Source organism: Poecilia formosa, unplaced genomic scaffold, assembly GCF_000485575.1.
Source record: "Poecilia formosa unplaced genomic scaffold, Poecilia_formosa-5.1.2 Scaffold136, whole genome shotgun sequence".
NCBI classification, from domain to species: domain Eukaryota; kingdom Metazoa; phylum Chordata; class Actinopteri; order Cyprinodontiformes; family Poeciliidae; genus Poecilia; species Poecilia formosa.
In genome coordinates this window covers 279777-292921 of record NW_006800075.1, presented here as the reverse complement: position 1 = coordinate 292921, position 13145 = coordinate 279777, and the positions used below count along the sequence as shown (strand labels likewise).

General features: G+C 40.3%; 1 protein-coding gene across 1 annotated transcript; it reads right to left on the bottom strand.

Annotated features, from left to right (window-relative positions):
* Positions 1 to 5118: 5118 nt before the first annotated feature.
* On the bottom strand, positions 5119 to 7611 carry foxi1 (forkhead box i1). Its single transcript, XM_016676586.1, has 2 exons — positions 6979 to 7611; positions 5119 to 6841 (listed from the first exon to the last, which is right to left on the bottom strand). Exons 1-2 carry the CDS (start codon positions 7574 to 7576, stop codon positions 6360 to 6362), a joined length of 1080 nt encoding a protein of 359 aa, XP_016532072.1. The 5' UTR covers positions 7577 to 7611; the 3' UTR covers positions 5119 to 6359.
* Positions 7612 to 13145: the final 5534 nt, after the last annotated feature.

Below are 13145 nucleotides of genomic sequence, written 5' to 3'. Positions count from 1 at the left end.
GTCAACCATTTTTGGTTGGTTGAACCATTTGTTTTGGATCACTGTTGAGCTCAGAGATCAACCACTTTTAGTTTCCTGGCAGAAATAAGATTTTACTTAAAATCCTGCAACAATTCAAATGTTTTATGATGGCATGTAATGTAATAGGCTTTTGGAGGACTCAAAGAACCCTCACCTTACTCATAAGTTGACGTGAGTTATTTTTCCATATATTAATCCTTTGTTTTGATTGATCTCAATGGTGTTTGAGGCTGAAAATCAATCTTGTTTCATCTGCTCAGAGAATAGCATTGAATAAGCATACGTCTACTTTTAGGATGGCGGGTCTGACATGACTCTTTCCTGGCATGTAGATGAAAACTTATGGATTTTAAGGGATCTTAATGAACTCAAGATGCCACTCAGTCTCTAAAAGTCAGCATTAGGGGGATGTTTTTTTTATGTCCCTTATTTTCCTCTATCATCTCTGTGTATCAGGGCAGTTTTCATTGTCAGTTTTTTTAAAAATTATTATTATTATTATTGCTCTGACTGAAGATGCTTTTGTTAAGCAGATATTTTCATGAAGCCATTGCCTGCTGAATAAAAATCTAAATTTGAATGGGGTGTTCTCTTGTTTTTAACAGGAGTGGAGCACACTTTAAAAAAAAAAAAAGAAAAAAGAAATTGAATAATAGCGCAGGGATATTTGTCCCACATTTTTCATGTGCTCCGAACAGCTGAATAGTTTGTTCTGTATAAAATAATCCATATGTCCGCTCGTTCGGAGCAGGGTTCTCATGCTGCTGTCGGCCCATACGTCAGGCCTTTTATGGCCCCTGCGAACGGTGATGGATGAAACTGAATCAGGTCATGCCACTTGATAGACATTCTCCTCAGCTATCGTTTGCAGCCTCGATCCTTTTTAAGTGTGTCATGCAGAGCTGCCCCCCCCCCCGTCCCATCACCCTCATGACTGCTTCCTAAGAAGCTGTCGTCATATTGTTCTGTTTAATATTTAACTTCCTCAAGAGATTGAGCTGTAATACAAGAAATGATCCCTGTAATGCCCACTGACTGCTACAAACAGATGTGGAGATTTCAGGGTAGATCCAGACTCTAATCAGTGTCTTCATGGCAAAGCGATCATGTTCTGCACCAAGGTTTCATTTCCACCTCTGATTTACCTGCGTGGCAGCGTTATATGGTCTGTGGAGAATCACGAAGCTATGGATCTTATCTGAAGTCTTCAAATGGTTTACATCTTGATCAAAATTCTCCCAAACTTTTACCAAACACTGGTCTGCAGAAGTGGCTTCAGAATGTTTTACATGGAGCAAAATGTCTGGTCTTAATAAAGAATAAAAAAAAATAATAAAAAAATTAAAATCACATATGTAAAACCCCCTCAACACTAGAGCATCTGAGAAGTTATATTTGTTTATAAAAAATAAAACAATGTAATCATCGAGCTGAATCACAGCAGGAAAAAGCAGTCTCAACGTATAATCTACAAGTTTTCAGTGAGTAACTTTCTGAAAATCACATTGTTGGTGTTAAAACAGCATATCAGGTCAAACGGACACAGATACAAAAATGGGAACAAATTGTGTTTCTGTGACAGCTTGAAGGTACAAGATGCAATTTAGAAATGCTCCTCTGCCAAGCATTATTGCAAAACCAACTTGTTCTCATTTTGTCACATTACCACCACACACTTCAACGCATTTTATTGGGACTGACCAAACCAAAAATACCATATTGGTGTCAAAAGTGAAAATAAGAGGCATGGTTTCCAACAATTTTTGACGAAAATCCCTGAAGTGTGGCATGCATTTATATTTAATCCCTTTAATTCCGATACCCCTAAGTAAAGTCCACTTCAACCACAACTGCTTTCTGCATCCATCTACTTGGTAATACAGCTCATGTTTGGGTAAATATACAGCAAATCCATCTGTTTTGTTTCAGGACTCAGAGGTTTGTTAGAGAACATCAGAAAGCAGGAAGCATCAGCAGACGGATTACAGATCATGGCTGTGGACAGGTTTAAAGGCGGGTTCTGACACACAACAATATCCCAACATTTAAAGGTCTCACAAAGGACCGTTTTATCGATCATCTGAAAATAAAATGAAAATGGTGCAACTACCAACCTGAGAATCTGTGGCAAGACCTGAAAAGATTTGATCTTCACAGACACTCTCCGTCTAATCTGGTTAATTTTAGCAGAAACTGGTCAGGTATTGGACAGAGACTAAACGAAAAGAGCACTGAAAAGAAACAGCCGAGCAAGACAACTTTACAAACCTCCACCGTCTGGTTTCTTGTAGTCAAAAAACATAGAGAAATAAGGAGTGATTAAAAACGTGTCCACCAGTTTCTAGTCCCATGAAGGAAGAAGGAGTGAAATAATTCAGTCCTCAAACAAGTTCTTCAATTACAAGCCAGCATCATCTCTGGAGAAGCAGCCCTTTGAGAACAAAACCCATCATTATGGGTTTAGCCCACGAGGCATGTGGGTAAGAAACCTGGAGGCCACCCTGATGATACTGAGGCATTCTAATGGGTCTGGGTCTTTAGTCCTCAGTGCCAGGGGCCCCTGAAGCAGGCACGGTGCTGAGACAAGGTGGCCTGACTGATATTCATATGGGCCAGGTGAATGTGCCCTTCAGGCACAGCTGGGGCACTGGAGCGTTACGTTTCTGGGAAATGAATGAAGTGAATCAATCTTGGAAATGTAGGGGTGTAGCAGGGAGTGGAAGGTGTCAAATACTGCATACATGTGTTTCTGGAGTAGCTCTGAAGCTTGTTACGTTAAATTACTTCAAATGCTATTTTGACAGGCTTCAATGAGACATTTTATCTGGACAAATAAAGCATATAACCACTTATTTCCATGTGTTTTATTGGGATTTTTATACAAAAGACCAACAGCACAGATTGCGTGGCCAGTAGAGTTTGTTTTACAAATAAAAGTCAAATATTTGGCACGCATTTGTATTTGGCCCTTATTTCTTAGATATCTCTGAAATAACTCGCAAAAAAATGCCTTCAGAAGTAATTAGTAAGCACCGTTCCAGAGACAGAACTGATCACTGAAGGATGATGGAGGCATCTGGTAACTGTGCAGAGATCCACAGCTCATGTGAATCTGTCAACAACTTGCAGTCCACAAATCTGGCCTATGAATAGAGGTAAGAAAAAAAAAATGCTGAAAGTCTGTTTACAGTTTGACTCAACCACATAGGGGATACAGAGGGCATGTAAAAGAGGACGCCTTTGTCAGATGACAAGAACGGGAACTTCTTGGCCTAATTGCAAAATCTGGTGGAGAACCAATAAAGCACATGCCCTGAAGAGAACAAGGCCTATTGGGAAACACGGTGGTGGCAGCATTATTCAGATGACATGGAAGCTGGAAGGTGATGAGGAAGCTGGTCACAGTTGACGGGATCGTGGACAGATCTACAAACAATCAGAGAAAAAACATCCAAAAACAACTTTAGATAGAGGTGAAGAGTTTTCTGTACGTTTCATCTTTTCTGCGCTTCACAATTGTGAACTATTTTGTCTCTTTCACATCAAATCCCAATAAAATACCCTGAGATTTGTGATTGAAATTCAACAAAATGTGGACCAGTTTGAGCAGAATGAATACCTGTGTGTGAACTTGTAGTTTTGCTTAAATTGGAACGCAGACATAAAGGAAGGTAACCCAGAGTGAAATGATTTTTATATTATTAACAGGCAGCCCACTTAGTGAGAAATTCTGATTTTAAATGATTCTTCCTCCGTGTTGTCATCTGACAGAATAATTCAACTGAGTGACCAGGATTTGCTGGTAATCTGACCTAAAAGGCCTCTATTCACTGAACATGATTAGGTTTTCATCAGAAAACTTGTTACTGTGAGAACCAGCTCCTGGATGACAAAAATCCTCTTTGTCTGATCCGTGGCCTTGCTCCGCTGATAATAGAGCAAAATGTGGCCTGGTGGGGTGGAGGTGGGGGGGATAATTTGTTCCCAGATCTTCAGATTGTAATATTTTTATTTGAGCCCAGGAGGGGACCTGTTCAATCGCCAGCTTCCATTGTACCCTGACCAGGAGCACGAAAGTCTTGTCAATTAATTTTTCCCTTTATTCCAGAGCAAAGAGCGCCTGAGCGCATTCAATTGTCAACCAATTAGGAGGTGTTTCCCGTTGTTTACATGCTTTGATTCCGTGCGTATGGATGTTGTTTGGAAATAAAACCAAAGGAGGGTGTTAGATCGCATGAATGTTTCCTCTGTGTGGCGCAATTTGGAGATTCTATCCCAACAACAGAACAACAAAACCCACATTACAGGCATTTTGGAGAGAAAAAGCATTGTGAATGCCAACACTTTGGGTGATTTTAAAAAATATATATATATTTTTATTATTATTATTTTCAGGCTGAACAGGCTAGCAGGTGCCTCCAGCTCAGGCAAAAAAACTGAACTTCACTGAAGTAACTTTAAAGGTCTGATCTCATGTTATTGGAAGTGACAAGCGGAAAATGTCTGTCTTACACACCTTCCTAATTCCAGCCACTTTTCTCTGAGTTTCCTGACAAGCTCTTGTGTTTGCTGGTTCATTTAGTCTGCTGCACATGTGGACTTAGAACCTGTTTGAAGACGTGATCTTTTTGTTATTATTCTGGGGTCAAGATGAAACTAAGATTTAAACATCTCAGCAGGAGGTCACAAAAAATATTTGAAACGCACGATTTAACTTTCAATTTAAATTTCCTCCAAGAAAGAAGGAAGGAAGTCAAATAACCTTTTGTTCTTTGATAATTTCACTGTCCAATGACAAAACCACCACACGAAAGGATCAAGCTCCTAAATCTGCGGCACCAACAAGGATTTGGAAACCACCAGAAAATTTCCAAACCGGTGCCCAGACTAGAGGAGGGGCTTTTGGTTTTCAAGTGGGACAGAAAAAGGCTTTGTATGATTTTAGAAAGTGTGTCAAGAAAAATATACTTAATTATTTGCATGCACGTTTGTGTGTAGTGAAAATTTTAGATTAAACAATAGCTTCAGGAAAACATGTTTGACTGAAAACTGATGGTCAAATAAATGAGATTTATTAAAGCATCCAAGTGAGTTTAAATAAAAAGAAAAAACATGTCCTGTCTTATTTCTTATGTGCAAAAATAATTTCTGTACAAAAATGTCTTCATTTTTGAGACCAAAACGAGCAGCTGCAATAACATTTGAAGAGTAGAAATAAAACAAATGAAATATGCACCCATCCAGGCCTGAGTTGAAGCACCTCATTTATATAAAAATAAAAATGCTGCAAGTTCACACTTGCGTCTGATACAGTTACATGCAGTTTTACTTGAGTAAAAAGGTACTATAGAAAAATCCATTCAAGTTAGCTGCAATGAGGTAATTCAAACCAGACATATTTACATAAGAAACATGAAGGCTTCTATGACAAGGAGCGCCAAACGTGCCAAAATGTAATAAATCTAAAAAAATCTTAGTTAAAATGAACCTGGAAATAAGTTAATGTATTTTTTCATGCAATGGTCAATTGGGAGATTAATGATTTATTTGAGGCCTTATTCACCAACTGGAAAAATCTATTGCAGTAAGTAATTATCTTGTGATTTTTCTGCAGGGTAGCACAAACTAACAAACCATTTATGTGGATTGTCAAATAACAATGTGATCTATTCCCTACACAGTTGTCTTACTTCAGAATAATTATCTCACCAATCGACTGATGGGCAAGTCTGGCAAATAAAATGAAGTAAAAAAAAAACTATCTTGTTCAAACAACAGATTTCTTAAAATACAGGCATAACAAATGAATTACTTTATTTTGACCATGGTATTTATTTATTTATTTATGTGGCACCTGTGGATCTCCATATTACTCAATTTTGTTTCACAAACTCTGGTTTCCAGAATATTTTGATGTAAAAAAAGTGTGTAGCATTTGACAAAGAGTGAAATTATGTATTTGTGTAAACTGTTTTTAATTCATACATAATTTATTATTGTGAAATCTGACAATTTTTAAACTCCACAATGCACAGCTATTAAATAAAAGAATTGTGATTTCCTCGTCTCCTCCCTCCTTTTTCTTTGGTTAGTAAAGTAAATATTAAGGCATATTTGGTACAATGCAAATTTGATGAATTTATTTATATTTATTTTAATTATTAAAATGGCCATAGAGAGCCATGGGGATATTTCTGTCAAAACATAAACACTAAATTTGCCATATTTAATATGTTTGTATGTTATAATTCTTGACACAAATGTTGTAAACGGTGTAATTATTTATTTATCCAAATATGGCACTTTGTGAGCTCCATACCATAGAAGTAGCAAACCGCCTAAACCTCTGTTCCCTCCCGGCTGTATAGCAGATTATTAACGCTGAAGTGGTTGGAGAGGCTCTGCGCTGATGTGTAATAGTTCATTCTGTTGTCAGAGTTCAGAGGGGAGATTAAGGAGGGAGAGTAGGATCCCAGTCCCGACATGCTCTCCCTGCTCTGGGACAGTCCCCCAGGGGCCCCGGAGCCGTCGCTGCCCGCCAGCAACGAGTTGACGCCCGACACGAAGCTGCTGAAACATGGGCTGTGCTCCGCAGAGGGAGGCGGCGACGATTTTGGCTCCGTGGAGGCCGGAGATCCGTGCAGGCTGGACGGGGAAGGCGTCAGCAGGCTGGCGGTGTCGGAGAGTTTATGCGGAGCGTCCTCTGATTTGACCGGGAGAGAGCCGTTTATATCCGATCTCTTTTTCCTCTTCCGTCTGAAGTTCCCGTTGTCGAACATCTTTTCACAGTTCGGGTCCAGAGTCCAGTAGTTTCCCTTTCCTGGAGTCAAAAAAATAAATAAAATAACGCACTCTCATTATGGAGAACAAATCTCAAGTTATTATTATAAATAATAATTTAAAAATGTAATCAAAATGTGTGTAGAATTAGTTTGGCAAATGAAGCTACGGACTCACCTGGGTCGTCCTCGTCCCTCGCTACCTTCTTGAAGCAGTCATTCAGAGACAGGTTGTGCCGGATGGAGTTTTGCCACCCGGCTTTGCTCTTCTTATAAAAAGGAAAGTTGTCAGCCACGTACTGATAAATCTGACTCAGAGTCAGCTTCTTGTCCTGTGCGCTCTGGATGGCCATGGCTATCAGGGCAGAGTAGGAGTAAGGCGGCCTGACCATCTTGAAGAGCTCCTGTTGGCTGGAGATGGACAGCCAGCCCAGGTCGGCGCCACCGAACCCGGTGGGAGGCGGGAGGAACTGTCTCTGGTTCGAGCCGTACCCGGGCTGCATGTAGGACGAGCTGTTGTTCCCGGGGAGGTACGGAGAGGAGTTGATGGCCGGTCCATTAAGCCACAGGTAGGGGTTGGCGGACGGGGAGGTGTAGTCACTCAGACCGTAGCTGGAGGAGTGGGCCGGCGGCCTCTGTGGGTGGTGGTGAAGGTTCTGCTGGTACACGCCGTAGTTGTCGCAGTAGACGGCCATGTCCAGGAGCTCCTGGGCGCTGTGGTGCTGAATGGGACTGGTCTGGTGGTTGGATGCAGGCTGGTGTCCAAAGCCGTTCATAATCCACCCAAACCAGAGTCCCTGAAACAAGTGCCGCCTCTCTGTCTCTCCCTCAGGACTGAAGCCTCTCTCTAAAGGGGGGAGTATTTATGCGCAGCGCCCCGAGCCTCTACAGGTAGCCCATTGAGGAAAACCTTTTGGATGGACACACCCCTCTGCTCAGTCTTGTTGTCCTTAAGTCTTTATTCAACCAATCCACCCATCAAGGAGTTTTGATACTTTGTGCGTCTTTATGTAGACTATTCAAAGAGGACCGTGCGCAATTACGCACATGCAATAACCTGGCAGTGGTTGTTCAGAAACAGTGGAGGTTGTTCCATGAATGCGAACCACTTGTTTGCTATTCATACCGCCAGATACAGACCCCAGCAAAAAAAATCTTGTCTATAAATAGATGCATACAGAATTTTAAATATATATATATATATGATTTTCTATTTAAAGAGGACCTTGTGCCAAAACCTTGGAAAACGCTGTTTTTTACTAGCAGAATTAATTATAAATCTCGTGTGTGTGTGTTAAGTGTGTGTGTGTGTTAAGTAATGTTTATTCATTTAAATTTTAATCAGCCAAAAGAGTTTTTTTTAAATAAATTACCATGCAGATAATTTTAAACAAAAAGTGAAACAGCCAATTTAATTTAATGCTAAATCAGAAGCTGGGATTTAGACAAGTGCTTGACAGGAGTCATGTCATCAATATCAAAGATTATGTCAGAGATGAAAAATAAAAGAAACACTGCTATCTTATTCTCTTGAGCGCTCATTAAAAAAAAATACATGCCCAGTTTCTGCTGCTTGGAGGCACATTCAAGGTCAGAAGTAACCTTGAATTCACGTGGGACAGGTTGCAACAGTTACACAAATATTCAAGGAAAAAAAAAACTGTCAAAAGCTTAAAGCTTATTTAGTCTTTTTCTCTCTGTCTCTCTTTCTCAAACATGCACACACGCACACAAACTGCATAAGACAGCTAAATAATGTAAAAGACGTGCATAGAACAGCAATAGATTAATTATGATGAACAGATACACTTTATGGTAAATGGTCAGCACTTCTGTAGTGCTTTATCAAGTCCAGAGGCCCCTTTCACGCATGTTAGCTACATGGTAGCCGCAGCTGCCCTGGGGCAAACTGACAGCGGTGAGGCTGCCCAGTGCCACTGGACCTTCTGACCACCACCAGCAGGCAGGGAGGGTTAAATGTGTTGCCCAAGGACACAGTGACTGACAGTCAAAGCAGGGATTCAAACCAGCAGCATTATGTTAGTTAATTAGTTCTGATAACTAAATTAGTTATGGGGGGTTTTTCCTGCAGAATGGGTTTGCCATAAGCAGTGGGTGTTGTGTTTGGGTTTTGTGGAACGGCAGAAATAGGGGCCCCACCCAGAGTGTCGTTCATGCAGGAACTGTTTCTGGTTTCCAACAACCTTCAGCTTCTTTTTTTTTTTTTTTTTTTTTTTTTTATGTGCCCGTGGGTTGCTTTTTTTTTTTCCATCGTTGCTTATGAATGCAAGACTAAGAGACCTTCCTCCTAGGGGAGATACAGAAACAACAAAAAATACCTTTAACAAATTCTTACTTACACCTTTTTTTAGTAGGTTCAAGTGAACTACTAAACTGGATGGCACAGATTTTCATTAAAAAATAAACAAAACAAAAAAAAAAAAACACAAGTTTGAGGGCTAAGGTCATTTATCCATGTCATTCTTTTAAAGCTCGAGTGTCAGACTGACAGTGTTAGATCCAAACAAATGTGCTTGTGTTGGGTATGTGGAGCATCCTTTTATCTTCAGGGAAATTTGTTTACAACAAACATCTGACAGGCTCCTTAGGTTTTAATGTCAACATAGCAGGACGCCCCTTCACCCTGAAGGAGCAGAGATCCAACAGCTACAAATTTTCAGGTGGTTAACTTCAGTTTAGGTCTTTTTTTTTAATAATACATTTTTTTTTGTTTGTTTGGTTTTTTTTTTTAGATCTGAAGAGGAACGACCTGTACGATTTTTTTCTACAGACAAATATTTTTCACCAGGATATTTCTATCCATAAATCGTGATGAATTCAATCAGGTGGGCAGATTACAGGCAGGAACCTGGATGACACTAAAATATCTGCTTTTAAATTCTGACAAGACAGAAGTTGTTATCTTTAGACCAAATCGTCTGAAAAAGAAACTGTTTGATCTGGATGGCATTAAATTGACCTTTAATAACAAAGTGCTGTCATTTTTACCACTTTTATGTTGTTGTTTTTTTCCCTCTCCACTGAAGCGACACCAGTCATTGAAAAATATACCATAAAATTAGGCACAGTAATTTCATATCAAAAACATTTTTCCATAACAAGGCGTTAATTTATATGCAGCAATCAGCCATGCAAGAATGAGCTGGTTTGTTGAAGAGCAGCCAGGCCATGGCATAACCAAACTAAGCAGCTCAGGGCCCCCAAACCAACAGGTCAGGTGTATGAACACATATATTTTTTTATACAAATGATAGATTACTTGTTTGCCCTAAACTCCTCAGCCAGCAACTAGTTCTGATCGACAGAGGGAGAATTCAGCTCACTGCCGCTGCACCAGTTTGATTATTTGAAGCCCTTTGTTCTTCAAAACCCTCAAGTCTGAAGGCAAACTCAAGCAAAACAGGCATTTTTTTCTCTTCTGATGAACGGCGACACCAGCTGGAGCAAAAAATGGCTGAGATTTATTAAACGATTCTGCAGTTTAGATTTAACCAAACATTCACTCTATAGGGTTTAAGAAATGTTTACCGTCTGTATGGATTGTATTTAAGTTTATATTTACAGCCCTCCAAAGAAGCACATTGAGTCTGCAGTCGTACACGTGGTGGTGGGCTCTGCCCTGCAGGATGCGGCTGGACTACCCGCGCACTAATCGGGGGAACATTCCTCCTCTCCATGACCTTGATGTAATCGTTTGGCTCCAAGGTGTTGTCCCGACCGAGAGTTGTGCATGGCAGCAGAATGTAACGGACTCCAGGGAGCGGGGAGGGATGTGGCATTTAACCCCGAGATGAAAGAAACATAACCTTTTAGGTGTCTTAACACCCGGCATTTGGGAATTACTCCTGACTGTACACTTTGAGGGACACGCTGCTCATCTCTGCCCCTCACTCTCTTCACCCAGCTTGGAGCGCTGCTTCTTTGCCCAAGTCCAGTCCTCAAAAGTTACTTCAGCTTTTTGATTCATCCCTTCTTTGACACACCTGAATCAAATGAATGAGACTTTACCTCTGTAGAGTTGAATGACTTTCTGATGAGGGAGCTCCGCTGTTCATCAGGCTGGGAAAGGAGCACGGCAGTCAGAGAAGCTGCCAAGAGTGCTGGAGGAGCTGCAGAGAGCCAGAGCTCAGGTAGCTGAATCCATCAACAGATCCTTTATGGATGACTGCCAAGAAGGAGGATATTAATGAAACTGAGCAATGACAAGTCTTAGGCTTAGAGTTTAAGGAGTTTTCATAAATAACAATAAATAACTGCCTCTAGTTAGATCTAAAAAGAGCGACTGCTGGGGAAAATTGATTCTTGATTCAAATGGATTCAATATAAATTATACATCAGTGTTTACATTTGTTTATTTATTTATTTATTTTTTACCGCTTTAGGGTTATGCACTAACTTTATGTTGGTCTAATATATGAAATCCTAAAAGTTTGAGGTTGTAACATGACTAAGTGTGAAAAAGCTCAAACGGTGTGAATACATTCACAAGATGTGTTTTAAAAACAACAACAACAACAAAAAACAAGTGTTATGCACATTAACTGATATTTTACACTTACTACCATGGAGCAGCGCATGAGAACTGCTCACGCTAAAACATGAGCACTTAATAAACGTCATAGCCAAAACTAAAAAGTAAAAAAAAAAAATATTTCTGTAACTTCAGTTTATGCAGATTAGCCAAGTCAGGGCACAGACGACGTCAGATGGTTTCAAATGTGCTGGAATATTTCCTAGCATGTTTGAATATTTGGTGCAACATGCAGCGATATTGCACCAAATGTGGCATTTAATGTCATTAGGAAATTTTCACATCTTTATCTTCTTTTGAGTTAGCTTGTTCTTGTTTTATAACTTTTTAAAGCCACACTCGGTGTATGACAGAATAGAAGGAACACACTTGCGAATATTTGGATAATTAAAAAACACAAAAAGCAAAAACTTTTGTGTCTAAATGAAGAGCAAGAATTATCCTAAAGAGCAAGGGTTCGCTTTCTATACCACAACCCTAAAGGTACCGCCAGAGCTACAACAGAGACTTTCCCAGGCATATTTAATTGACGGAACGCCGCAGTCAAATTCCAGGCCTAAATTCAGTTGAGTTTCTAGCAGGGTACCTGAAAAGTGCTGCCAAGACTCTTTACATCCAATCTAAGTGATCATTATCTTTTGATATTTTGCAAAGAGAAATGGGTCAACATTTTCAGTCTTTTGATGTGCAAAAGACTCAAAATGAAACCTGCGTTTAGGAGACTGAATGCAGGATCACTTTTACATTCTAATGCCTCTGTGTGGAAAATGAACATGATGTCTGGTACTAAACCATCCATGACTGTAGTGTCCAAAGTCAGCAGTTTAGGCCCGGTATCCTTCATGCTTTAGTTGTAGCCCTGATTTAATACACCTGAATCAAGTGACTGATTTATCATCAGGCCACTGTAGAAGTAGGTGACCTGTCGAGGCTGGAGAAAAGACACGTCTCAAACCTGCGGGACACCTGTCCCTAAGTCAGACACCGCTGGTGTAAAAGATTCAGGTAAGTGGGGGTTAGGCCGAGTCAGTCCCTACGTTTTCTTTGTGCTTATCTGACGCTCTGATATGGATCCTCTTTCTAAAGCTCTTTCGGGCGACACAAGCTTTTCCTTATGAGATCATATCAAATATGGAGAGGTCAGAGCCATCAGAGCCCCTCCTCAGCCTGACCGTATGTGAGATCCCTGTTGAACGTGATGGAAGAAATGCCACACGTTTTATATGCATCAGCGGATTTTACGACTAGGATTGGAGCTCAACTCCCGCTGGTGCAAACAAAGGCCCTCTGGGTTAATAAGGCTTGTTTTCTGCAGACTGCTTCAGCTTTAACTGTGTGGCTGTATGACTTTGACATCTGCAAACTGTTTACTGCTTTAAAGTAATTACGGGACTATTAGATGCACTCAAGGCCATTAAAAATCAGGAGAGGGTGCGATAAAGTCATTAATTTTGTCTGTGTAAACAAATTATTCCGGTGGCCAGAGGCTTGTTCTGCTCACTGTCTCCCTCCAGTGGAGGAATAAAGGACTGCTGTTTAACTCTTAATGCAGAACACAGCCTAAGAGGACGAAACTACATGCAGAAATAAGAACTGCTTTTGCTGACTGCTCACGCAATTTACATTCCTCTTGTACCTGCCTTGAATCTGCTGTGGTTTGGCTTTTGTGAATCCTTTATTTCTGAACTCAATGGTTGTCATTCCTAAAGTTGGCAAAGACAAACCCACTGCATAAAACATTTCAAACTCCAGCTGAGTTTTGCACTTTGTCTTTAGCTCTTTAAAGGAGTTCA

Excerpts from the sequence above, each read along its gene's own strand:
- foxi1 (XM_016676586.1), bottom strand. The coding sequence starts at position 7,576 with ATGAACGGCTTTGGACACCAGCCTGCATCCAACCACCAGACCAGTCCC. Across the intron at positions 6,842-6,978 it reads GAGGGACGAGGACGACCCAG|GAAAGGGAAACTACTGGACT; the intron begins GTGAGTCCGTAG and ends TTTTGACTCCAG.